The sequence below is a fragment of the Jaculus jaculus genome, chromosome 1, assembly GCF_020740685.1.
Source record: "Jaculus jaculus isolate mJacJac1 chromosome 1, mJacJac1.mat.Y.cur, whole genome shotgun sequence".
Taxonomy (NCBI): Eukaryota; Metazoa; Chordata; class Mammalia; order Rodentia; family Dipodidae; genus Jaculus; species Jaculus jaculus.
The window spans coordinates 160238716-160266458 of NC_059102.1; the positions used below are offsets into that span (position 1 = coordinate 160238716).

The window sequence follows — 27743 nt, forward strand, 5'->3', positions numbered from 1 at the left end:
TCCTCCCTCGTAAATAAAAATAAAATAAATCTGCCTCTCTCTCATTCTCTGAAAAACAAAATAAAATTTAAGTTGAGCATGGTGGTGCATGTCTTTAATACCAGCACTCGGGAGGCAGAGGCAGGAGAATTGCCATGTGTTCAAGGCCACCCTGAGATTCCACAGTGAGTTCCAGGTCAGCCTGAGCTACAGTGAGACCCTGCCTCAAAAAACCAAAATAATAATAATAATAAATAAAATTTTGCCGGGCGTGGTGGCGCACGCCTTTAATCCCAGCACTCAGGAGGCAGAGGTAGGAAGATCGCCGTGAGTTCGAGGCCACCCTGAGACTCCATAGTGAATTCCAGGTCAGCCTGGGCTAGAGTGTGACCCTACCTTGAAAAACCAAAATAATAAATAAATAAAATAAAATAAAATAAAAATTTTAAAGTATAATTTGAAGTTAGGTCTGGTGGCACATTTAGGAGGCAGAGGTAAGAGAATCACTGTAAATTTGAGGCCACCCTGAGAATATATAGTAAATTCCAGGTCATTCTGGACTAGAGCGAAACCCTACCTTAAAAAAACCAAAAGGGGATTAAAAAAATGATGATACACAGACTTGTGAGATGTTCCATTTGTGTGTGAAAATAATTTGTGTTTCTTTGGAATAAATGTCCAAGACTATAGCTGCTGGGCAGGATGGTAATTTGCAACTTAAGTTTTATGAGATGCTGGCAGAGTTTCCAGGGAAGATGTACCAATTTGCATTCCATCAGCTGCATACCAGCAAGCCAGAGGCCCGCAGCTGGTGGTGTCATGATCTTTTTGTTCATTTGGATGTCATCAGTGTGGAGTGAGATCTCACTGTGACCATAATTTGCATATCCTTAGTGGTTAATGAAATTTAACCTATTTTCATCTGCTTATTTCCCAGCTGAATAACAACTTTGATAAAATGCATATTCATGCTTCATATTTATTGCTTTTGCTTCTTATCATTTTGCATTTTATTAGGTACTTTTTTGGGGGGGTGGTTGTTGTGGTAGGGTCTCGCTGTAGCCCAAGCTGACCTGGAATTCACTGTGTAGTCTCAAGGTGGCCTCGAAATCACAGCGATCCTCTTACCTCTGCCTCCTGAGTGCTGGGATTAAAGGTATGTTCCACCACACCTAGCTATTAGGAACTTTAATATATGAACATACTATAATTTGGTTGTGGTCTTATGCACAATATCTCAATATCCTCTTGTGTCCCATCTCTCCTTCCCCCATTCCACTGAGGACAGTCCTCTTTCAAGAAAATCCTCCCTCTGCTTATTGTCTCATTCCTCTCAGCCTCCTGTATCCTCTACGTCAAAATATTGATGGGCTCAGAGCAGTGCATGTCTTGTGGGGTATCGGCAATCACTGTGAGGTCGTGAGTACACCCGTCAGTTCCTGTGAGAGCAGTGTCCCCACAGTATGTCTTCACACTCTGTGGTTCTTATGCTCTTTCTGGCCCCCCTTCCACAATGTTCCCTGAGCCTTGGAGGACATGTTAGAAATCTCCTTTAGTATTGAGCTCTCAACCACCTTTTATTTTCTGCTTTGATGAGCTTTTTTTTTTTAACTTTCTTTTTATTTATTTAAGAGAGAGAGAGAGAAAGGAAGGATGGAAGGAAGGAAGGAAGGGGCAGAGAGAGGAAGAGAGAGAATGGGCACACCAGGGCCTCCAGCCACTGCAAATGAACTCTAGACACATGTGTCCCCTTGTGCATCTGGCTTACATGGGTCCTGGGGAATCAAACCAAGGTCCTTTGGCTTTGCAGGCAAATGCCTTACCACTAAGCCATCTCTCCAGCCCCTGCTTTGATGAGTTTTGAGTCTCCTCAGTGTCGACCTCCATCTCCAAAGAGATGATTCTCTGGCTAGCAGTGACAGCAGCACTCGCCTTCAACCCGCCACTCCTCTGCAATGTCCCTGGGCCCTGGCGGGTGTGCTAGAGATAACCTGTCCAGTGTTAGGCATTCGGCTTTCTCTTCTTGTCATTTTGGTGAGTCTTGAGTCTCCTTGTTATTTACTACCATCTGTAAAAAGAAGGTTCTCGGGCTGGAGAGATGGCTTAGCGGTTAAGCACTTGTCTGTGAAGCCTAAGGACCCCGGTTCAAGGCTAGATTCCCCAGGACCCACGTTAGCCAGATGCACAAGGGGGTGCACGTGTCTGGAGTTCGTTTGCAGTGGCTGGAGGCCCTGGAGTATCCATTCTCTCTCTCCTTCTCTCTATCTGCCTCTTTCTCTCTCTCTCTGTCGCTCTCAAATAAATAAAAATAACAAAAAAAAATTAAAAAAAAAAAAGAAGGTTCTCTAACCAAAAGTGAGAGCAACATTAATCAAAGGGCTTAAGCATATACATTTAGAAAGTTTGTTGATGGACATACATCTCCTTGTAGCCAAAGAACACTGAAAACTTTCCTCTAGAGTCTATGACCTTCCAAGACTTGGTTGTCAATACCAGGAATGAATTCCCTCCTACTAAGTGGGCCTTGTATCCAATCAGAGAGTAATTGATTACCCCTATAACTTATGTGCCACTATTACACCTGTAGGTACATCTAGCCTGGATGGTTGATTTTGTAGCTTGCAGGATCCACTGTGTGTTCATATTGTTGATGATTTTTGTCCCCTTTACATAACATGAATAGCACTTTCTAGGCCTATGACAGCTGGAAGGCAGAGAAATGGTTTCCATCTTAGTTCTAGCTTGATTTCTCAATGTCCTGCAACCACAGCCTGTAGTGGTTTCAGCAATAGGGTCTTATCACCCAGTAATAGTAGGCAATCAGGTGCTTTGGCAATGGCCTGCATTGCTGTGGGAACCTCATGGGTCTCCCTGAACAACAGCTCACTGTGGGGAAGGTGTGACCCATCTCTGGCACTGGGATTTACTGGCAACAACTATGGCTTCAGAGTAAAGCTTTCTCCACCCCAGCAGGGTACTTCCACACCATGTCTCTCTCACTCACTATCTCTCTCTTAAAAAAATTATATATTTTGAGCTAGAGAGAGATGGCTCAGCAGTTAAAGCACTTGCTTATAATGCTTAACAGCCCAGATTTGATTCCCCAGTACTCATGGAAAGCCAGATGCAGAAAGTGGCACATGCATTTGGAGTTGATTGGCAGAGGCTAGAGGCCCTGGCACACCCATTCACACTTGCTCTCTCTGTGTTTCTAATAAACAAATAAAAATAAAATCTTAAAAAGAAAAACCAAGAAAAAATATATATACCAACACCCCCACAAGACCAGCACAGTTCTGAGCCCATCAACATTTTGACATGAAGGGTGGAGGACAAAGGGAAGGAGATAACAAAATATAGGAAGGACTATCTTGAAAATGGAGGGCACTGGGTGGGGGGCAGTGAGGGTCAGGGGAGAGGAGACAAAAATAAATAAATAAATAAATGGCCCAGCATGGTGGTGGCACACACCTTTAATCTCAGCACTCAGGAGGTAGAGGTAGGTGGATCACTGTGAGTTTGAGGCCAGCCTGAAACTATATAGTGAATTCCAGGTCAGCCTGGGCTACAGAGTGAGACTCAAAAAGCTAAAAATTAAAATTAAATAAGATGAATGGATGGGACCATGACCAAATTACTGTCTGTTCCTATATGAAAATTCTCAATAAAAATAATTATGTATTTACTTGCTAGAGAGTGTGTATGTGTATATGAGCGTGCTAGGGCATCTTGCTGCTATAAATTAACTCCAGATGCATGTACCACTTTGTGCATCTGGCTTTATATAGCTACTTGGGAATCAAGCCCAGGCAGGCTTTTCAAGCAAGTGCCTTTAATCACTAAGCAATCTCCCCAGCACTCCCCCAAATTTTTTAATAATTTTTTTCATTTCATAAATAAGTCCATGATGTGGTTTCAGTTAATTTTTGCATAAATTGTGAGGTCCAGGCTGACAGTTCTGTTTGCCTGTGAAAGTGTCCACTGCTTGAGCATCTTGGAAAAGGATTTTCTTCTTCTACTGTAAGACCCCCAAAACGAGGACCCCATGCTCTGCCGGGATATGGCAACACCCCAAATCACTCACGAGAAGCGGTCTTGATGCAAACTGCAAGAGGATTTTATTCCAAGCGCGCTGGGGCCCACAGTCGTACACCGCACAGGGGTAGAGGACTGCAGAGCCCCGAATGCAGGAACGGGACAGTTTTTATAGGGTTTCTAACAAAGCCTGTGCATTAGACCAATCATTTTTTTAATATCAGGAGCCCGCGGGGTGCGAGCCAGTCAGTTTGTGCCACTCCATAGTTTCTAAGCCAATTAGTTTAATTTGTTCAAGCCCCTCGTGGACCAATCAGTCTCTTATGACCTTGGTGGTCAGCATTTGCGCAGGTCCTTGGGTGGGAGTAGCAGAGTGTGGTACCAGTCTCCTATGACCTTGGTGGTCTGAGGTAGGCTGCTACAGCTTATGGTGCGAGCTACTAAGGCTAACAGTGTGGGCTATTAAGGCTTATGGTGCAGGCTATTTACAGAAACCAAATAAGTGCTTTACTTTATTACTCATTTCCCATCCTTGAGGGCTATCTCATGCCATTTTTACTTAGTTTTATATTAGGAGCGGGCTCTGATATAATGAGGAGAGGGATTCTTTACTTGCTTTCAACAGAGAGTAAAGCCTGGAGTTTGAGGTATGCAGGGGCCCGCTTAAGCTCCCTTTGGAGCGTGATAGTATTTCTGGGCTTCTGAATTCTTGGGCCTTTCACTACAAAGTTGTTTCTGTATGTTCACCAGATAATCAGTTGGAAAGTAATTCTGGCATGTGTACAACATTACTTGGGGAGGAAATTGCAGTGTAAAACTTTTATTTTTTAATTTTGTAGGAGACTCAAGTGTCTAACAGACAGTTGGGCTGAACTTCAACTGTCACATTTTGCCAGAGCTCAATTTATTTCGTAGTTTTTTGTTGTTGTTGTTGATGTTATCATCGTCATTGTTTTTATTTGTTTTTTGGGGTTTTTTTCAAGGGAGGGTATCACTCTAGCCTAAGCTGACCTGGAATTAGTCTCAGGCTGGCCTCAAACTCACAATGACCCTCCTATCTCATACTTTGAAGTGCTGGGATTAAATGTGTGCTCCACCATGCCTGGCTATTTTGTAGTTTTGTTTGTTGTATTGTATTGTGTTTTCTTTGTTGTTGTTTGCTGTTAGGTAAGATGGCTGTATTAAAGAAGCAAGTTGGGGCTGGAGAGATGGCTTAGTGCTTAAGTGCTTGCCTGTGAAGCCTAAGGACCCTGGTTTGAGTTCGTTTGCAGTGGCTGGAGGCCCTGGCGTGCCCATTCTCTCTCTCTCTCTCTCTCTCTCTCTCTCTCTTTCTCTGTCACTTTCAAATAAATAAATAAACATAAAACAAAAAAATTTTAAAGAAGCAAGTTGTAGCTGGGCGTGGTGGCGCATACCTTTAATTCCAGCACTCAGGAGGCAGAGGTAAGAGGATCACCATGAGTTCCAGGCCACCCTGAGGCTACATAGTGAGTTTCAGGTCAGCATGGGCTAGAGTGAAACCTCTAAAAACAAACAAACAAAAAAAGAAAGTTGTAGGACATTCTGCTAGCTCAAGTCAGTCAAACATGAGACTCAAAGAAACAATTTGTAAACTAGGCTTGGTGGCACACACCTGTAATTCCAGAATTTGAGAGGGTTTTAAGGCCAATCTGAGCTATATGAAACCCTGTGTCAAATAAACAAAAGTGGGAAGTAGCTCAGTTAATAAGAGTGCTTTCTACACAAGCATGAGGACCTGAGAGGGCCTGACTTGCCCTAAGTTTGATTTCTCCAACACCCATAGCCAGAAGTGGCCACACATGACTGGAACCCCAGTCTTCTGGAGAGCAGAGACTGGAGATCACTGGAACTCGAAGGAAAGAAAGAAAGAAAGAAAGAAAGAAAGAAAGAAAGAAAGAAAGAAAGAAAGAAAGAAAGAGGGAGGGAGGGAGGGAGGGAGGGAGGGAGGGAGGGAGGGAAGGAGGGAGAGAGAGAGAGAAAGAGGAAGAGGGAGAAAGGGAAGAAGGAAGGAAGGGAGAAGAAAGAAGGAGAGAGAAAGAGACAGAAAGAGAGAGAGGGAGGGAGGGAAGGAGGGAAGGAGGAAGGAAGGCAGAGGAAAGGATGGGAAGGGAAAGGGAAAGAGAAAAGGGAAGGGAATGAAAGGAAAGGAAAAGAAAGGAAAGGGGGAAAAAAAAAAGACACCAGCTCCAGGCTCAAAGAGAGACTTTGTCTCAAGGAAATATGAAGATGAATGACAGAGGAAGACTATGTTCTCTTCTGACCTCCACACAAGTGTTCACAAGGCACACACGTCTGCACATACATGTGCATACACCACGCTCCATGCATCACATACTTCACATACAAGCCCCCCCAACAAAACAAAAACGAACGAATGAAAGATATTTTTATTTATTACTTATTTGCAAGCAGAGAGAGAGAGAAAAGAGTGGAATTGGCTCTCCTGGACCTTCTACTAGTGTAACCGAATTCCAGATGCATGTCCCATTCTGTACAGCCAGCTCCAGATAAGTAGTAGGGAGTAGAACCCAGGCTGTCAGGCCTTGCAAGCAAGTGCCATCAAGCCACTGAGCCATCTCCCCAGCTCCAAATGTACATTTAAATGTTCAAATAAAGTAAGAAACATAGAGACTGGGGAGATGGCTTGGTAGATAAAGGTGCTTGCGTGCAGAGCCTGCCAGCACAGGTTTTAATTCCCAGCCACCCACATAAAACTGGACGGGAATTTGTTTGCAGCAACAAAAGACCCTGAAAAGACCCTGAGATAGATAGATAGATAGATAGATAGATGATAGATAGATAGATAGATAGATAGATAGATAGATAGACAAATATACGCATAAAAATGAAAAAGAGGCAACTTGTAAGCCAGGCGTAGTAGCACATACCTTTAATCCCAGCACTCGGGAGTCAGAGGTAGGAGGATCACTATGAGTTTGAGGCCACCCTAAGAATTCAGAGTGAATTCCAGGCCATCCTGGGCTAGAGTGAGACCTTACCTCAAGAAAAAAAGAAAAAAAAAAAAAAAAGAGGCAACCTGTGTTTGGTTGCTTATTTGTATAAAATACATGGCTGACTTTGTTTGTTTGTTTGTTTGTTTGTTTCAAGGTAAGGTCTCGCTGTAGCCCAGGCTGACCTGGAATTCCCAATGTAGTCTCAGGGTGGCCTTGAACTTCCTTCAATCCTCCTACCTCTGCCTCCCAAGTTCTGGGATTAAAGGCGTGCACCACCACGTCCGGCCTACATGGCTGATTTTTCAACACCAAATCTGGTTGGCATGTACTTCAAGATTACAAGGAAAGCCTGGCATGGTGACACATGCTCTTAATTCTAGCACTGAGGAGGTTGAGGTAGGAGGGTCACTTCAAGTTCAAGGCCAGCCTGGAGGGGCTGGAGAAATGGCTCGGTGGTTAAGGCTCTTGCTTGTGTATAGCAACCAGTACCCAGGTAGAGCTGGATGCACAAGGTGGGGCATACATCTGGAGTTCGCTTGCAGCAGCTAGAGGCCCTGTCATGCCCATTCTCCTCTCCTCTCCTCCTCTTCTCTTCTCTTCTCTCTCTCCCTCCCTTCATCCTTCTCTCCCTCCCTCTCTTTCTCAGTTTGAAAATAAATAAATAAAAAAGGCCAGCCTGCACTACAGAATGAGTTCCAGGTTAGCTTAGGCTAGACTGAAATCCTGCCTCACCACTCTGCCAAACGAAAAGGTCACAGAGCAGAGTCAAGCCCAGCACCTGCTCTCTTAGTTACTCTTTTATTTTCTTCCCTCTCTTCTTTCTTTCCCCTGACCCCCAACATTTTTCTTGTGGCAGTACTGAGAATAGCCACCAGGGCCTGGTACATGCTAGGAAAAAAAAGCTATTACTGTGCTGGAGAGATGGCTTAGTGGTTAAGTGCTTGCCTATGAAGCCTAAGGACCCCAGTTCAAGGCTTGGTTCCCCAGGGCCCACATTAGCCAGATGCACAAGGAGGTACATGCGTCTGGACTTCTTTTGCAGTGGCTGGAGGCCCTGGTGTGCCCATTCTCCCTCTCTCCCTTTCCCTCTTTCTCTCTCTGTTGCTCTTGAATAAATAAATAAAAACAACTAATTTTTAAAAAGCTATTGCTAAGCTGCACCCTCAGCCCATCTTCTTACCTTCCCATCAGGAAGGCGCTGCCATGTGAGAACTCCTGGCCAGAATGTCCATCACCACCGGACAGAGTTCACAGTCACGTCCCTGAGTATCATCAAAGGAAAGGCTCTGTGAAGGAGGTGCCCCTTGCCCAGAATATCCATGGACGATTCTGGTCCTCGGCTCATAACCAGACTCTGTTAATCAAATCACAGTGGCAGGCCTGGGAAAGCAAGCACTCTCCCTCTACCCTCACTAACGCTTGTTGGCACCAGCTTGGTTCTGGCTCTGCACCGAGACTGGCTTGTGATGGGTTCGTGTCGTCCTGAGAAAGCCACCACACGTTGAAAATATTATAGGCTGAAAATGCCTGTGAAACCCGATGTGCTGGTGTGGTCCTATCGTCCCCGCACCCAGAAGACAAAGGCAAGAACATGTTTCAAGGGACGGGGAGATGGATAGCTCAGTGGATAAAGCGCTTGCCACACAGGCATGAGTACTTGAGTTTGAATCCCCAGATGCCACATAAAGTCAGACATGGTAGCGCTTAGTGTCTGTAATATGTGCCTAGGGCGAGAATGGTGGCCGAAACAGGAGGATCACCTTCCCCTGTGATTGTGGCCAGTTAGCCTGGCAAATACAGGTATGGTGAACAGAGAAACCCTGCCTCAGACAGGTGAAAGGTCAGAACCTGGGGTTTTCCTCTGACCTCCACATGCGTGTCATAGCACGCACACTCCCTCACTCATATATACACATGCATATACATACATGTCATATGCACACACATCTCAAAAAATAGGATTGAGAGATAGCTCAGTCAGTAAAAGTGTGCTTGTCTTCTAAGCACAAGGACCTGAGTTTGATCCCTATAACCCACGTAAAGATGCCTGCCGTGATGGTGTGTCCTGCTAATCCTAATTCTGAAAGGAGAAGATGGACAGCAGGATGCCTGGGGCCCACTGGCCAGCTAGTTTAGCCTAACTGGAGAGCTATAGCCCAATAAGAGACTCTGTCTCAAAAAGAGAAATGTGGTTCAGCCCCCTGAACTTGGTGCCAGAGATAGTCTCTTGCTGAGACAGCCCCTAGCCCTAACCAACCAGCTGGCCCTCTGGTTCACCTGGGCCAAAAGATAGCCCACCACCCTAAGGTTACAAACACCATTGCAAAGGGAGGGCAGGGGCGCTCTCGCTCTCTCTCTTTCTCTCTTTCTCCCTCTCTCTCTCTGTCTCTCTCTCTTTCTCATCACTTGGGAACTTCCAGCTGTGGGTGAGTTTTTCCCTCTGCTGGGCCTGGGCTGGCTCTGCCCAGGCGCAGGCCGAGGCCCAGGCCCAGGCCCAGCTGGGAGGGACCCCTAGCCCTTACTTCCCACATGGGTTCTTTATCCCCTCCAGTTTCCCACATGGCAGAAGCTCCTTGAACTTTCTTTTCTCTTCTTTCCACACTTTTCCCCCAGATCCATATCTGGTCACATGGACTCCTGAGCTATATGTGACCCACACGGGCTTTTGGATCCACCTGGTGTACTTCTCTTCTTCCCACTTTATCTCCCCTTACCTCCCAGACTTCCCCTTTCTGCACTCTTTTGTAAAATCTGAATAAAATGTGATTTTTTTTTTTTAAATAAGGGGCTGGAGAGATGGCTTAGTGGTTAAGACACTTGCCTTCAAAACAAAAGGACCTAAGTTTGATTCCCCATGACCCATGTAAGCCAGATGCACAAAGTGGTGCATCCATTCTTTCTCTTTCTCTTTCCCTCTGTCTCTGCCTCTTTCTCTCAAATAAATAAATAAAATAAAAATATGTTTAGAAAAAAAAGAAAGAAATGTGGATGACATTCCTAAAGAATAGCAACAGATGGGCTGCAGAGATGGCTTAGTGGTTCAAGGCGTTTGCCTGCAAAGCCAAAGGACCCAGTTTCAATTCCCCAGGACCCACGTAAGCCAGATGCACAAGGGGCACATGTGTCTGGAGTTCGTTTGCAGTGGCTAGAGGCCCTGGAGTGCCCATTTTCTCTGTCTCTCTCCCTCTCTCTCTCATCCTCTCTCTGTCTCTCTCTGTCTCTCTGTCTCTCTCTCTCTCTCTCTGCTTGCAAATAAATACATAAAATTTAAAAAATTAAAAAAAGAATAGCAACAGAGTTTATCCTCTGATAAACCTCCATGTTTGTGTGTGTGTGTGTGCACATGTGCACAAGCATGCACATTCATGTGAACCTCCCCTACACACAAATATGCACATACACACCAAAGAAATAAAGAGAACATGCCTTTAATCCCAGCACTTGGGAGGCAGAGGTAGGAGGATCACTGTGAGTTCGAGTCCACCCTGAAATTGCATGCTGAATTCCAGATCAGCCTGGGCTCTGGAGCAAGACCCTACCTCAAAAAACAAACAAAAAAAAAAAAAAAAAAAAAGAAAAGAAAAGAAATAAAGAGAAAATGCATTTAAGGTTCAGCAGTTAAGGTGCTTGCCTACAGAAAATGCATTTAATATCCCTAACTCACAGCCTAGCCTATCTTTTTTGTTGTTGTTGTTGTTTTGTTGTGTTTTTTCAAGATATGACTTCACTCTAGTTCAGGCTGACCTAGAATTCACTATATAATCTCAGAGTGGACTCGAACTCACAGCGATCCTCCTACCTCTGCCTCTCGAGTGCTGGGATTAAAGGCGTGCACCACCACGCCTGGCAGCCTATCTTTAAATATATATATATATACATTTTTTTTTGGGGGGGCTGGGCATGGTGGTGCACACCTTTAATCCCAATACTCAGGAAGCAGAGATAAAGATGGCTGTGAGTTCAAGGCCACCCTGAGACTACATAGTGAATTCCAGATTAGCCTGATTTAGAGTGAGAACTTACCTTGGAAAAAAATTAATTTTCTTTATTTATTTGAGAAAGAAAGAATTAGGCAGAGAGAGGGTGCACCAGGGTCTCCAGCTGCTGCAAATGAACTCCAGATGCGTGTACCCACTTGTGCATCTGGATTATGTGGGTCCTGGGAATCAAAACTGGGTCCTTTGCTTTTGCAGGCAAGCGCCTTGACCACTGAGCCATCTCTCCATCACCTATCTTTTTTTTTTTTTTTTTTGAGGTAGGGTCTCACTCTAGCTCAGGCTGACCTGGAATCCAAGTGCTGGGATTAAAGGTGTATACCACCACACCCAATAGATAGACAGATAGATAGACAGACAGACAGATAGATAGATAGATGGATGTTGGGAGCTGTAGCTGCTCTTTGACCATGAGAACTTAAGCTGTTTTTGGATCTCTGGGCACAGAGACCTTATCGTATGGCCTTGGCAAACAATCTTCAGAAACAGAGGCATTTGTGGAGCAGTCTTTAGGCACATAGGCACTGTCTGGAAAGTTTTTTTTTTTTTTTTTTTTTGGTTTTTCGAGGTAGGGTCTCACCCTGGTCCAGGCTGACCTGGAATTAACTATGTAGTCTCAGGGTGGCCTCGAACTCATGGTGATCCTCCTACCTCTGCCTCCCGAGTGCTGGGATTAAAGACGTGCGCCACCACGCCCGGCTTGGAAAGTTTTATTTTCTGTATATAAGCTTGTGCTTGCCTGAATAAATCTGAGACCTTGATCAGAATATAGACTTGGTCTCCTTCTTTGTGTCTCTTGTCTCCCATCCAGGTTACTTTCCCCTCATGTCCTTGTTTAACTCCCCGCTGGCCGGGGCAGATAGATAGATAGATAGATAGATAGATAGATAGATAGATAGATAGATAGATAGATAGATAGATAGATTGATTTTTTTTTTTTTAAATTTCCAAGGAGAGAGAGAGAATGAGTGGGTGCACCAGGGCCTCCAGCCACCGCAAACTCGAGGCACCACTTTGTGCATCTGGCTGTTTATGTAGGCACTGGGGAATTGAACCCAGATTGTTAGGCTTTGCAGGCAAGCACCTTAGCTGCAGATCCATCTCTCCAGCCTGCAGCCCAGCCTATCTCAAACGTATCCAGTGCACTTAGCCTGTGGGCAAGACTGCCTAACACATGCCTACTTTGTAATGAAGTGTTGACTGCTTGGTGTAATTTACTGAACACTACTGAAAGGCTGTGTGGATATGCCTCTCCGACACTGTAAGGACGAAGAACTGTAAGCTGGACCATTGCAAGGTGTCTGCATTAATTTTCGGCTACTGCATAGCAGGCTACAGAATCGGCAGCTGAAGACCCAAGCATTTACTATTTCCCCGCCGGAGTCAGTTGGGTGGACAGTAGTTTGGCTTGAGGATGTCCCATGTGGGCGTCACCATAAGGTCGCTGGGGCTGCTGTCGTACCACTTCCTGAGCATCCGACTCTTGGCTGGTGGCTGCTTTGCCCGGAGTAAAAGGGAAGAAGGAAGAAAGAAGCCACAGTCCTTTGCATGCCCCAGCCCATGCACGCCTTCTACACACCTCGCAGTTGGAGGAATTGGGGGCATGGAGTTGGGCCACATATTGCGTGGGACTCACCAAAGCATCTGTGGATATATTTTTGGACCTGTCACAGTTCTTTCAGCTGCACGCTCAGAAACTCAACTTCCAAAGAAAGGTGTTTATGGCTCAAAGCACCTAACCAGGAGTAGGATGGAGCTGGCTTTTTGAAACTGTTACCAGGGACCTTGAGTGAATCCTGTCTGCCTGACTGCCTTCTCTTCCTCTCTCTGTCTCTGTCTCTCTCTGAAAAAGAGAGACGGAGAGAGAGAGAGACTTTTCTCTTGCCCTGAAACCACAGGCCCATAGCCTCTTGACCAGAATGGAGGTTCATTCTCAGTGGAGCTCCTGGCTGCTGGGCAGCTATGCTAGGAATGGGCCAGGGTTGGACCCTGATTGGATCAATCCAGAGCTGAGGCTCTGTGAGTGGCTGGTTTTGAGTCACATGTCAATCCTGTCTGGCAGAGGTCTGGGAGGCTGGAGGCTGGTGGGGGTGAAGGAAGAGATGCTGGGCTGTTGCCAGGTCAGAACTGGGCAGCCATCCCAACTGTGTATGCAACTGTTGCCTTGGCTGAATTGATGAGCCAAAGGTCACAGTTGCCCTATTTTTGGACTAGAAGGAAAAAGCCACTGTTTTGAACTCGCAAAATGGTAGCTTTCCACAGGAACAGCCTCCTTGGTAGATCTGTGTAAAGACTCAAAGCCCTGCACCTGAACTTCAGAGAGGCCACCGCCTCTCACTTTGAAGACAGAAGCAGTCAAAGATACGGCAAAAAAAAATGTTCGTGTGACTTTTTCCCCCTTCTTACTCTGAAGAACAAGGCTCGGGACAGACAGTAAGGTTAAGGGGAAGCAGCAAGGCTCACCGCTGCAGGTCCAGGGTATGCAGAAAACTCCATGTGGAAGTATAACGCTCCTCCCTCCCTCTGACCAAAGTCTGCCAATGGGAAAGTCTGGAGTTCGCATGTGGGTTTATTGCCAAAGAGCTCTTGAGACGCGCCGAGCTATTCTTGGGAGCAGAATGTCTCGTGGGTACAGTGAGAGGAAACTTCTGGGCACGGGCACATGCTGATTTCATCTCTAAGTTTGTAGAGCTGATGTGCAGTCTTCCTGGCCCTGTGAGCAGACAGCCAAGTGTGCCTGAGTTTTGATGTGACCTGTACTTTTTTTTTTTTTTTTAATTGAGGTAACATTTCCCTCTAGCCCAAGCTGACCTGGAATTCACTCTGCAGTCTCAGGGTGGCCTTGAATTCATGGTGATCCTCCTACCTCCACCTCCCAGATGCTGGAATTAAAGGCATGTGCCATCATGCCCAGCTTTGATGTGACCTGTGTTTTCATTAAAACATTCCAACACCAGGTGTGGTGTCACATGCCTTTACTCCCAGCACTTGGGAGGTAGAGGCAGGAGGATCACCATGAGTTCAAGGCCATGCTGAGACTACACAGTGAATTCCAGGCTAGCCTGAGCTAGAATAAGACCGTACCTGGGGGAAAAAACAAAACAACAACAACAAAAAAAACCTTCCTGCGGGGCCAGAGAGATCACTTGGTGGTTAAGGTACTTGCCTGCAAAGCCAAAAGGCCCAGGATCAGTTCCCCAGTACTCACATAAAACCAGATGCACAATGTGGCACATGTGTCTGGAGTTCATTTGCAGTGGCTAGAGGCCCTGGCGTGCCCATTCTCTTTCAAATAAATAAATCCCGCTGCTTCTGCTTGACGTCAGTCTGATGTTTAATACTTAACTACCATGCATGTTTTAAACAACCACTGCACTGATCCAGAGTACGTGTAGAAGCATTTTCTGGGGCTGTTCTGGAAAGAATGCAGACTTAGTGTTTAGCTGGGTGCAAATTCCAACTCTGACTTCAGTGAAAGAAGGAACAGGCCCAAGAGGGTTGGCTCCTCATTCAAGGGCACACAGCCAGGTGAGAGCGGCCATGAATCCTGACCTCTAGACACAGCACCTTCCCCACCCCCCCACCCCCAGAGATGAAGAATCCTCAGGCACTCATGCACTAGGGAGAAGGCTCAGCAGTTAAAGGTGATTGCTTGCAAAGCCTGTTGGCCCAAGTTCAAATCCCCAGTACATACATAAAGCCACATGCACAAAGTGGTGCGTGCATCAGAAGTTCAATTGTAGTGGCAAGAGACTTCAGCATGGTCTTGCTCTCTTTTTTGCTTTCCAAATAAATAAATAAAAATACTTTTTAAAAAAAAAGCTGGGTGTGGCCTATGCTTTTAACTTCAGCACCTGGGAGGCAGAGATAGGAGGATCACCATCAGTGGGAGACCAGCTTGGGACTACAGAGTGAGATCCAGGTCAACCTAGGCTAGAGTGGATCTTACCTTGAAAAAAAGAAACAAGGGGCTGGAGAGATGGCTTAGCGGTTAAGCGCTTGCCTGTGAAGCCTAAGGACCCCGGTTCGAGGCTCGGTTCCCCAGGTCCCACGTTAGCCAGATGCACAAGGGGGCGCACGCATCTGGAGTTCGTTTGCAGAGGCTGGAAGCCCTGGCGCGCCCATTCTCTCTCTCTCTCCCTCTATCTGTCTTTCTCTCTGTGTCTGTCTCTCTCAAATAAATAAATAAATAAAAATTAAAAAAAAAAAAAAGAAACAAGGGCTGGAGAGATGGCTTAGCAGTTAAGGCGTTTGCATGTAAAGCCAAAGGATCCCTGTTTGACTCTACAGGACCCACATAAGCCAGATGCACAAAGGGGTGCATGCACCTGGAGTTCATTTGCAGTGGCTGGAAGCCCTGGCATGCCCATTCTCTCTCTCTCTCTCTCTGTCTCTTCTTTCTCTCAAATAAATAAATATTTTTTTTACAAAAAGAAAAGCAAACAAACAAAAGAATCGTCAGGCACTCTCAAGAGAGGTGGAGACAAAGAGTACTTGCTGCAAAAGGCAAGGCTGGGAGAGATGGCAGAAAATTCCAGCCGCCTCCCAGCCTGAATGGTGCCTCTAAGGATCAAGGCACAGGGCTGATCTCAGATCCCAGTTCTGATCCCTGATCCTTAGATGAGTCCTGATCTCTGTGTTAAGCCTTGATCATCTGGCTAATCCCTGATCCCAGATCTGGAGCCTGATCCTAGGTTTGAACCCTGATCTCTGGGCTCAGTGATTAAGGTGTTTGCCAATAAAACCAAAAGACCTGAGTTCAATTTCCACATAAAACCGGATGCACATAGTGGCACATGCATCTGGAGTTCATTTGTAGTAGCTAGAGGCCCTGATGCACCCATTCTCTCTCTGTTTGCAAATGAATAAAAATATTTTTTAAAACACCATAACTCAAGCTCCCATCGGGAACAGATACAATCACGGGTACTGGAGCCGGAGATTCTTGGTTTAAAGTCGAATGCGGCCTTTCTCCAGCTGCGTACCTTTGGACAGGTCACTTCACCCCTCTGTGCCTGTTTCCTCGTGTCTGAGATGAGGGTGACAGTATTAGCACACTGCAAGTAAGAAGTCTCTGCGCAGGGCTTGGACCTCGGCCCAGAGGAAACTCACGCTCCTCCATCCCGGACCGCGTCAAGCACTCCCAGCCCTACTACTAGCAGGGGCTCCCAGCTGTGCCCTAGCCTGGCTTTCTGGTCATGTCACACCTTGCTGCACATCATGCCAGCCCCAGCTGCCCAAATGGTGACCCTGACCTTTTCCCTAGCCACAGGGAACCTCTCCATCAGCCTTTTTAGGGTCACAGAGTCCTGGTATGTGGAAGTGTCTGGTTGCAGGAAACTTTGAAAGGACATTTCTGTCCTGGCTGCCCTGGGACCCACATGGTACAGAACCATCCCTCTCCCCTCCATGTGGCATCCATGGCCACTGTCTTGAATGTCCAGCAGATCACCAGATCCTGTGTGACCCGATGGCCAGCACCTCAGGACCTTCCCTGGATGCCCCAGAGCACATTCTGAGCCTTTGTCCAGGCCTACACAAGAGCTGGATGTGCCCTCTTGTTTGCTGAGGGAACAAGGAACAGGAGGACCCGGGGCCATCTCCGTAGGAGTATAGAGAGCTCCTGGGCAGAGAGCGCTAGGGCCTCACTGGGGTAGCAGGCTGTATACCACATTCCTCTGAGGAGATCAACAACAGCTTCTTGGAAGCTTCCTACCCAAGAAGGGTCAATGTCACTCCAGCAACCAAAACTGCCAACCAGTCCCCCAAATCCAAGGCACCCAGAAACGCTCCTCATGGACCCTTGCTGGGCATCTCAGGACCTTTAGACTTGGAGCAGATGACAGGATGGTGGCCCAGTTCTCCATTTGTGCACAAACATGGGAGGCCAGTCCCCGCCCTGGGTCTCAATTTCTCTATCGTTGGCTGTTGTCTTAGGTGCTATCTGAGTTTTCATAGGGTAACTCTGTGTAGCTGGCTTTATGCAGGTACTGGAGAATCAAACCTTGGCCAGCAGGCTTTGCAAACATGCTCCTGATCTATCTCTCCAGCCCCTAAAAGTCTTCTCTCATCTCACATTCCCTATTCAAAGGCCTTCTGTAGCTCCTGAGCACCCTGAAATCAACCCTAATTCTTACTCCAGCAAGCAGGGCCTGAGCAGAGTTTGCACCTCCATTTCCTCACAGACAAGGGTGAACTAGATACCTCCCATGGATGCAAGAAAGACAGAAAGGACCCTTGCCCGGCCCCTGACCTGGAGGGAGAGGCTGGGGTTCAGGGGAGACCTGCAAGCACACCGGGACCAAGGGGATCAGTGGGCAGGCAGAAGTGCTCAGAGAGCTGAGCCACTGCAGGAGAGCCAGGGCTGCAGGGGTGGGGGGGCGTGCTAGGCCAAGGGTGTCAGAGGGACAGAGGCTGGGAAGGTGGCATAGGGCCCATCTGGAGAGCCTAGAAGAACACAGTGAGAAGGAGGTTGGGAAATGTTGTAGAGACAGGTGTTCCTATCAGAACACCTGGGCAGGGTGGACAGAGGTAGTCTTCACCCTAAGAGTAGCAAGAGGGGACATGACAGGCATGCTGGAATTGTCGTCTCAGTAAGAGGCGGCAGGGGCTCAGGGACCATGGCAGCTCAAGAGGGAGAGGACAGGAAGCTGGTTGTGGTGGCACACAGCTGTCGTCCCAGCACTCAGTAGGCAGAGAGGCAGGAGGATCCGGACTTTCAGCCCAGCCTCAGCAACATAGTGAGTTCAGTGCCAGTCTGCGCTACATGAGACCCTGTCTCAACAAGATCCGGACGTGGCGATACATGCCTTTAGTCTTAGGGACAGCACTAGGGAGGCTGAAGTAGGAGGATCACAGCGAGTTTAAGGCCAGTCTATAGAGTGAGTTCCAGGTCAGCCTGGACTACAGTGAGATCCTGCCCCAAAAAAAAAGAAAAAGAAAAAGAAAGAAAGAAAGAAAAAGGCTGGAGAGATGGCTCAGCAGTTAAAGGTGCTTGCATGCAAGGCCTGTGGTCAGGGTTTGATTCTCCAGTCCCTATGTAAGGCCAGATGCACAGAGGCACATGCATCTGGAGTTCATTTGCAATGGCAGGAGGCCCTGGTGAGCCCATACTCACTCTTTCTCTGCCTGCCTCCTCTCTCTAATAAATACATAAATACTTAAAATAAATAAAAAGAGGAACAGCAGGGTGTGGTGGCACACGCCTTTAATCCCAGCACTCAGGAGACAGAGGTAGGAGGATTGCCATGAGTTCAAGGCCACCTTCAGACTACATAGTGAATTCCAAGTCAGCCTGGGCTAGAGTGAGACCTTACCTCCCCCCACCAAAAAAAATAAAAGAGGAACAGGGCTGGGCTGGGCAAACCACAGGCAGCAGGCAGTACCTTCCAGAAGCTTCCTGGTGCTGAAGGACTTCCTCAACCCGTGGGTCCCCAAAACACAGAAAACAAGCCTGCCTCGGGGCCCTCTGCTGACAGCCTGTGCCATGGGTTGGTGATACATGAGAATGGGCAGCATAAACATACATGTGCCATACCCAAGTGTGTGATTCCTGAGGGCATCTGTGTGTCCCATGTTCTAGTGTGTGGAGACATCCTCACTGTGTGCTCAGGATGAATTTACCACATGGGATAGCAACTGCCTGGTACTCTTATAGCTGCCACTGATTTTTTTCTTGAGTAGAGGCCACTTCCCAAGTTTCCAAGTTAGATCCTTCTTGCGTGACACCCTCAGTTGGCACCTCTGGTCCCAAAGCCCTTCTCTACTGGCAGCTTCAAGTCTGATGCTTTTGCAAGACAGCCCAGCTGCCCACCCTGCAGAGCGGCCCCACTCCCCCCACACCTAGAACAGCTGTCCTGCCATTGTTTTTTTCCTATTATTATTATTATTATTTGTTTTGTTTTATTTTTCAAGGTAAGGTCTCGCTATAGCCCAGGCTGACCTGGCATTCACTATGTAGTCTCAGAGTGGCCTTGAACTCACAGTGATCCTCCTACCTCTGCCTCCTGAGAACTGGGATTAAAGGTGTGCACCACTACACCCAGATTTTCTATTATTTTTTTTAAACACCTTGAAATCTTTTTAGATGTTTTATTTATTTATTTATTTGAGAAAGAGAAAGAGGCACAGAGAGAAAGAGAGAGAGGATGGGCGCACCAGGGCCTCCAGCCACTGCAAACAAACTCCAGATATGTGTACCACCTTGTGCATCTGGCCTACATGGGTACTGAGGAATTGAACCTGGGTCTTTAGGCTTTTTTTTTTTTTTTTAAATTTTTATTTATTTATTTGAGAGCGACAGACACAGAGAGAAAGACAGATAGAGGGAGAGAGAGAGAATGGGCGCGCCAGAGCTTCCAGCCTCTGCAAACGAACTCCAGACGCGTGCGCCCCCTTGTGCATCTGGCTAACGTGGGACCTGGGGAACCGAGCCTCGAACCGGGGTCCTTAGGCTTCACAGGCAAGCGCTTAACCGCTAAGCCATCTCTCCAGCCCGGTCTTTAGGCTTTGAAGGCAAGCACTTTAACCACTAAGCCATCTCTCCAGCCCTGCCATTTTTTTAAAATTTATTTTTATTTGAGACAGACAGAGAGAGAGAGAGAATAGGCCCACCAGGGCCTCTAGCCACTGCAAACGAACTCCAAACACAGATACCACCATGTGCATCTGACTTACATGGGATATGGAGGGTCAAACCTAGGTCCTTAGGCTTTGCAGGCAAGCGCCTTAATGGCTAAGCCATCCCTCCAGCCCCCCCTCTCATTATTTTTACTGGACCCAGATGGAGTGCCAGCAGGCTCATAACTTGAGGCGAGCAGAGATGGGCCGGTTCATATGGTCAGGGGAGGCCAGAAAGGCCTTGATCTTGGGCCGGGCACTGAGGCGTGCCACATAGGCTGAAAGCAGGGGGAAGGCATCCAGGCAGCTGGGCATCAGGACCTGATGGTTCAACAACAAGTCCAGCAGGCGGTAGTCGGCGAAGGAGATCTGTAGGGCAGAGAGGTGTGAGGGGGTTTGAGCCAGTGTGGGAGGGAGAGAAGCTGAGCCTACCCCCGGCTGCTCTCTGCCTCTGCTCCAAGGAACTAGCCTTCTCTTAGTTTGTTTCCCCTTCTGAGAAAAGAACGTACGATAAATAGGCAGGGAGGGATCAACTCAGTGCTCACCTGGTCACCCACGATGAAAGCCTGGCCACCCTGGTTCTGGGCCAACAGGGTTTCAAAAGGTTTCAGGTGCCCTGGGAGCTCCTGAAAGTACTGAGCCTTTCCCTCCTCCTGTGGGCAGGAGTGACCCCAGGTGAGGATGTGCAGACCAACGAAAGGGACTTCCCTTCCCTGCCTGATCAGCTGCTTGTCACCACTGGCCTGGGGCCTCATACTCACATAGTTACGGAGAAGTTGCTGGCCAAAGTGCCTGATGAGGTCCTCTAGCCCATCATTCACCATGTCCACCAGCGCTGCCTCGTGATGGTTCTTGCCATACAGCCCTGGTCCAGCGGCCAGACAGTAGACTCAGGTTCTATTTTCTCCCCCCAAAGCCCACATGGGCCTCTGCCCGGGCCAGCAAAACCCTGTTCTCCCGTCTTGCTTGGAGTCTTCCCAGAGCACCTCAGCTCCCACCTTCACTGGGGAAGGGTTGAAAAGTCCCCAAAGCCATACCCAGCTGAAGCCCATGCCTGTCGTCTGAGCGCGTGAGTCACCACAAGGGAAGACCAAGGCTCTGTGGTGTGCCTTCCCCGGCCTGGGGCTACTGGTTGAGGCCTAGATGGACTTGGACAGGAAGGATGGTGTCCCTGTGTTTCATGGCACAGCATGGGGCAGAAGATGACACGCAATAGGCCCAGGCCTCTGCTCCTTGGGTTGGGCCTGGGCTGTTCCCATCACTCCTCTACCCTTGGGTTACTACATCCTCTTGGGATTCTGGGTATTCCTTCCCTAATCTGGCCCAAAGGGAACAGCCCCATGCCTAAGCCACCTTCTTCCCATACCTGAAATAAGGGCCGCTCAATGTGACTGTGGAGTTTCTTTTCTTTTTTCTTTTCTTTTTTTTTTTTTTTGAGGCAGCCTAACAGACTGGACTTTTTTTTTTTTTTAAATGCTAGAGAGCTAGAGTGAGAGAGTGAGAGTGTGTGAGAGAGAGAATTGACGTGCCAGAGCCTCCAGCCACTGCAATTAACTCCAAATGCATGTGCCCTCTTGTGAGCATGTGCGAGCTTGCGCCACTTCCTGAATCTGGTTTACGTGGGACCTTGAGAGTCAAAACATAAGTCCTTAGGGTTTGCAACCAAGTGCCTTAACTGCTAAACCATTTCTCCAACCCCCCCCCCTTTTTTTTTTGAGGTAGTATCTCACTCTGGTCCAGGCTGACCTGGAATTTACTATGTAGTCTCAGGTTGGCCTTGAACTCATGGGGATCCTCCTACCTCTGCCTCCCTAGTGTTGAGATTAAAGGCATGTGCCACCACACCCAGCTAACCCCACTTTTTTATGAGAGAGAGAGAGAGAATTGGCACACCAGGGCCTCCAGCCACTGCACTCAAACTCCAGACACATGCATCACCTTGTGCATCTGGCTTACATGGGATCTGGAGAGTTGAACCTGGGTCCTTAGGCTTCTCAGGCAAGTGCCTTAACTGCTAAGCCATCTCTCCAGCCCTACTTTTTTCTTTTTTCAATGAGAACAAGAGCGAGAGAGAGAGAGAGAATTGGCATGCCAGGGCCTCTAGCCTCTGTAGTCAAACTCCAGACACAATGCACCACTTTGTGCAACTGGGGAGTAGAACATGGGTCCTTAGACAAGTACCTTAACCGCTAAGCCGTCTCTCTAGCCCTGAGTGTGGACTTTCTAGTCTCAAGTGCAGCCACAGTGAAAAGAAACAGGGAGTGGAGTCGTCTGGGACGCCCTTAGCTCACTGCATCATCACAGTCAGGGGCTGGTGGTCTCTGGGCTGTCATGCAGGAAAATAGCACAAGCCTACTGGAACTGCAGAGCCCAGCTGTGTGCAGGAAGCCCAGCAATGCACTCCACAGCCTTCCGGAGTCCAGACCCTGCGCCTTCCTCAGGTAGCCAGCCTGCTCTCCAGCCAGGTGGGACCTTGATTAGGCGCAGCAACTGAACTCAAGCCCCGGGGACATCCTGCCAGGCATCGCTCAAGCAGTTTTCTGAGCTGGACCTTGAAGGCTTCAGGACTCACCAAGGGAGCGGCCCAGGTGGCGCAGGATCGCGTTCGACTGGTACAGGGTGAGGTCTCCATCTTGGAACTTGGGAAGCTGCCCAAAGAGCTAGAGGCACACAACTCTGTAAAGGGCACTGAGCCTGGCTTCCTGCCTCCCCACCCTTGGGCAGCTCTCTAAAGCCCAGCCTCACCCCCACTCACACAGGATGCCTTGACTGGCCCCTGGCCCCAGACCTCCAAAGTCACCACTTCCTCCTTCCAATTCTGCCCCTGGTCAGCCAGCAGCAAGCGCATGGCCTCACAGCGCCCTGCATGGGGGGGGGGGGGGAAGGATGGTGGGTGGGGACAGGGCAGGAATGTGAGGTCTAGAGGAATTGTGAGGTCAACCCGGGAACTGACCGTGGGTGGGGTGTGGGCACTGGGCCTGTTGGGGAGGGGAGGGAAATGTGGAGGGAGATGAAGGCCGCGTCCCAACAGTGCTTTGGGGGGGGGGGGCAGGGAAGCCTCGTGCCCTCCACCTCCAACCCCATGTCCCAGGAAAGGTAGTTTCAAGTCCCGCAGCCTGGCAAAGGCAGTCCTGGCCCCGCCCCCACAACCCTGGCCCTGCCCACTGCGGCTGGCGGCTGGAGCGGCCCAGGGGGGATCCCTTCAGCCTGGGCCCATCTTCCTGAAAGCGCAGGGTCCACACCTCGGGAGGGAAAGTAGACGATGGTGTAGGGCGGCACTAGGAGAGACAGACAGAGCGCACGCTGGAGGGGGCCGGGCTGCCCGCCCCGGCACAGAGGCCCCGCCCCGCGGACCGGCTGGTACTCACTGTAGACCCGGCAGTGCCAACCCAGCGGGACAAAAGGCCAACAGCGGGGACTTTATATTCACCTCTCCGCTCCGCCCATACCTCCCACCTAGCCTCAGGAAAATGCCAAGTCATGCACCCCGTGTGCCAGGTCTTTGGGTGTGTTGGAGGCGGGATCGGGCAGGCCATCTGTGTACCCTCCCTCATCTGGGCGCAGTGACTTCACGACAGTCTCACACCTAGACATGTGTGCACCCACCCAAACCACACAGCTAGCTGCCCATGGCCGCAGGCACCTTGCACCTTGCTAGGTCCCCAGTGCCAGTTACCAGTAGGTGCTGCATCAATGCTTGTTGAGTGAATGAAGCAGTTACAACAGCGAGCACGCCCACTCACTCTTCGGGTCTCCTAGGCCCCAGGAAGATTGCTGAGGTTTTACAACCTCAAGACTGACACTGTTCTCAATGGACAGACGAGGAAACGGAACCAAGCGAGGTCAGGTGGTGTGCCGCTGACCACACAGCCAGGATTTACTCTGCCTGGCTCCTGAGACCTCACTTTATTTTTTCCTCTTTGAGGCCTCATAATTGGAGGAAGAAAGAATGTCACCCCAAAATATGCTCCTGTGACATAAAAATTATCACCAAAACTGGGCATAATGGTGCATGCCTATAATCTCAACACTTGAGAGACTGAGGAAGGGGGTTTGGAAATTTGAGGTCAGCCTGGACTACACAGTGTTGCAATTTTTTTCATGTAATTTATTAACTTTTTCGAGTTTCACTGAATTTAGAACAAATTACAGGGAAAAAAAATAATATTTTATTTTATTTGAGAGAGAGAGGCAGAGAGAGAATGGGCACACCAGGGCCTCAAGTCACTGCAAAAGAACTCCAGATGCATATGTCAGCTTCTGCATCTGACTTATGTGGGTATTGAGGAATCTAACATGGGTCCTTTGGCTTTGCAAGCAAGTGACTTACCCACTAAGCCACCTCTCCAACCCCACAAAAAAAAAATTTAACTATTGAGCTGAAGACCATTGAAACACAGCTAATGACAGAAAGTCTGCCTCTTCTTGCCTTTCTGCTTAAAGGCGGGAAATAAATTCTTTTTCAAAAATATGTATTTGTAATCAGGTGTGGTGGCACACACCTTTAATCCCAGCGCTGGGGAGGCAGAGGTAGGAGGATCACTGTGCGTTCGAGGCTACTCTGAGACTACATAGTGAATTCCAGGTCAACCTGGGCTAGAGTGAAACCCTACTGTGGTGGTTTGATTCAGGTGTCCCCCATAAACTTAGGTGTTGTGAATGCTAGCTCCCCAGCTGATGGATATTTGGGAATTAGTGCCTCCTGGAGGGAGTGTATTGTTGGGGGCGGGCTTATGGGCTTTATAGCCAGTTTCCCCATGCCAGTGTTTGGCACACCCTCCTGTTGCTGTGGTCCATCTTATGTTGGCCAGGGGGTGATGTCCACCCTCTGCTCATGCCATCGTTTTCCCCTGCCATCGTGAAGCTTCCCCTCGAGCCTGTAAGCCAAATAAACCTCTTTTTCCCAGAAGCTGCTCTTGGTTAGGTGATTTCTCATAGCAATGCAACCCAGACTGCAACAGTAAAGTGGTACCGAGGAGTGGGGTTGCTGCTAGACACCTGACTGTGTGGCTTTGGTCTTTTGGAGCTGATTTTCAAGAGGAATGTGGAAGGAGTTGAAACCTTGGCCTAAGAGATGCCTTGCAGTGCTGTAAGTACAGCTTAAAGGACTATTCTGGTCTGAGCTCCAAGACCTGAATGCAGTAAGATCTATGGACTGTGAGGTTTGGCTTATGAGGGTGAGAAAGAGCTTTGCTTGGACTGGGCTAGCAGTTTGTGTGAGAAGCTTGCTCATTATGCCCATGTCCTGAGAAGTTGTGCAGGGTTGCTTTGCGTAGAAATGAACTGGTGTGAGCAGAGGGATATGGCACAGAAAGAAAAATCTTTGGGTGAACTGCTGCCCGTTCGGCTGCAACTGAGAGATTACAACCTTTGAGACTGGGCTAGCTGACCTGCGCTGGGGCAACAAGAAGAATGTCGACTCTTTTGAAAGGGCCTGAGTGCTCAAGGAGTCCTGTTCTTCAAAGTCTGCTTTACTCCCCCTGGATTAACAAATTGGCACCTACCTGGTATCGTGGAGTATAAAATGCTGGAAAGAGGGTTATTGAGTTTGCAACACGGTCTTGTGTTTTGGAAATGGCCATGGGCAGTGTGAAGCAGGTTTGCTGGTTGCCTGCATAGAGACCCCATGGAGCCATGAGGATGAACCGTGGCTTGCAGTGGAGACCCAGTGGAGATGCCGGGACCATGAGATGGCTGCCGAGGAGCTGCCGGCCCGGTGAAGTTTCCCAGGACTGTGAGTAGCCTAGCTGGAGGGGCGAAATTGGAATGCCAGAGACTTATTGCTGGTTAGAATTATCAGACTTGGAGATTTGTCACTGGCTAGAGTTGCTGGACTTGAAGCTACAGAGTTTGATGTTTGCCCTGGTTGTTTAAAATCTTGTATTGGTTGAAGTTTCTTTGTTATGCCCAATGCCATCTTTTGCAGTGTGAATATTTATTCTGTGCCATTATGGGTTTTTTAAGGTTATATTTTGGTATTATGGCTCAGTTAAAAGATCTTGAACTATGGGGATGTATGAACATCATTGAGATTGATAAAAACTATGGGGACTTTTAAAGTCAGACTGAATGCATTGTATTTTACACCATGTATGGATATCAGTTTATGGGGGCCAGGGGCGGAATGTGGTGGTTTGATTCAGGTGCCCCCCATAAACTTAGGTGTTCTGAATGCTAGCTCCCCAGCTGATGGATATTTGGGAATTAATGCCTCCTGGAGGGAGTGTATTGTTGGGGGCGGGCTTATGGGCTTTATAGCCAGTTTCCCCACGCCAGTGTTTGGCACACCCTCCTGTTGCTGTGGTCCATCTTATGTTGGCCAGGGGGTGATGTCCACCTTCTGCTCATGCCATCGTTTTCCCCTGCCATCGTGAAGCTTCCCCTCGAGCCTGTAAGCCAAAATAAATCTCTTTTTCCCAGAAGCTACTCTTATTGGGTGATTTCTACCAGCAATGCGAACCGGACTGCAACACCTACCAAAAAAAAAAAAAATATTTATATATATATATAAAAATAATGTGTGTGTGTGTGTGTGTGTGTGTGTGTGTGTGTGTGTTTATTAGAAATAGAAAGAATGGGCATACCAGAACCTCCTGGCACTGCAAACAAACTCCAGATGCATGAGCCACTTTGTGCATCTGGCTTTATTTAGGTACTAGGGAGCCAAACCCGGACCATGAGGCTTTGCCAGTGAGTGCCTTTAACCACATCTTTCCAGCCCGAGAAACAAATTCTTTCTTGGAGACACCTCTAGACTGACCAGCCCGGAGGACTCTGCAGACAAGCCCAGCTTCACTACATTTCCTGCCATGTACTTGCCCTACCAGATCCCCTGCCCTTGGGTACCCACATGACTTGTTAGTTGTCTGTCACTGTCCTAGACATCTGCTGCTCTGCAGTACCCACGTGACAGATGCCCTGTGAATGGAGTCTAAACCACCACGCATAGTTTGACTTGCTCCTTTGGGACACTTCTCAGTTTTCGTGTGTTGCAAGAGTCCCTCCCCTCTAGGAACTCAGGGAGGATGAGGGAAGTTTTTCTCCCTAAAAGAGCCTGAAAACCACTTCCTGAGACTGCACACTCTTCCCATACCAGCTGGACATGGCCACACTAGGGGATGCAAAGATGCTCACACTGGAGTGGCAGCGCCTACTGGGCCTGAAAGGGCATCATCAGTCTCCCTGCAGGCCCTGGCACCCCAGTTCAGTTCTCCTCCTGGAGGTCCCTTGCCTGGAGGCTCTTGATAAGTGTGGTGGTTTGAATCAGATGTCCCCAAAAATGTCCTGAATGCTTGGTCATCAGCGGGTGGCAATTTGGGAGGTGGCGTCTTCTGGAGGCAGTATGTTTGGGGGGACAGGCTTCCCAGTGTTATAGCCAGCTCCCCCTTGCCAGAGCTCAGCTCACTCTCTTGCTGCTGTTCCTGTGGCAGAAGTGATGGCCAGCCTCTGCTCATGCCATCCTCCCTGCCATCAAGAAGCTTCCTCTTAAGATTGTAAGCCAGAATAAATCCTTTCCTCCATCAGCTGCTATTGATCTGGTGTTTGATGCCAGCTGTGCAAATGCAACGGTGAATCCTGTCAGTAGGAGGCACAAGGAAAGGGGGTTTCAGAAGCACTCACTCAGAGATTGGGGAACCCCTGTATCCAGGGCCCAGTCTTGGGAGAGTGCTTCCCCTTCTGCATCTCCCTTGAGACCACAGCTGCCTGGGGTTGAGGGGGGATGGGGAGAAGATGGTTCCAGAGCTGGCTCTCATCCCTGGCTCACAGCTGGAGGAACATCTGCCCAGCATGGAGCCGCTTACAAAGCCTTTTCATAGAAATGATCTCATTTCATCTCCAGGATAAGGGCTGGTAGGGGAGGGCAAGAAAGGAAGGGAGGAGGGAAGAATCTTGTTCCCCTTAAGCAGATAGGACAGAGGGTCTCAGAGAGGCTTGTCTGCCTACTCTGATCTGGAGCACACATGCCCACCCCTCAGCCCAGACCTGGGCGAGCAAGTGCTGTGATTTGGATAAGCATTTCTGCAAAGGCCCGTCCATGTGTTAAAGAACTGGTCACCTACCTGTGGCACCATTGGGAGGTGTGAGAACCTTTAAGAGGTGAAGCCTAAACTGGGCATGGTGGCACATGCCTTTAATGCCA

At 48.4% G+C, this 27743-nt stretch overlaps 1 protein-coding gene across 3 annotated transcripts; it reads right to left on the reverse strand.

Moving 5' to 3' along the window:
• Positions 1–19621: 19621 nt before the first annotated feature.
• LOC101605118 (glutathione S-transferase P 2-like) lies at positions 19622–22995 on the reverse strand. Of its 3 annotated transcripts, XM_045135653.1 has the most exons (7): positions 22972–22995; positions 22846–22881; positions 22359–22465; positions 22176–22263; positions 20365–20468; positions 20149–20256; positions 19622–19972 (listed from the first exon to the last, which is right to left on the reverse strand). In XM_045135653.1, coding segments are annotated over exons 1-7 (633 nt in total). In that variant the 5' UTR covers positions 22973–22995; the 3' UTR covers positions 19622–19783. The 3 variants fall into 3 exon arrangements, with proteins under 3 accessions (XP_044991588.1, XP_044991594.1, XP_044991591.1); XM_045135659.1 differs by lacking the exon at positions 20149–20256; XM_045135656.1 differs by lacking the exons at positions 22846–22881; positions 22972–22995 and adding an exon at positions 22769–22840.
• Positions 22996–27743: the final 4748 nt, after the last annotated feature.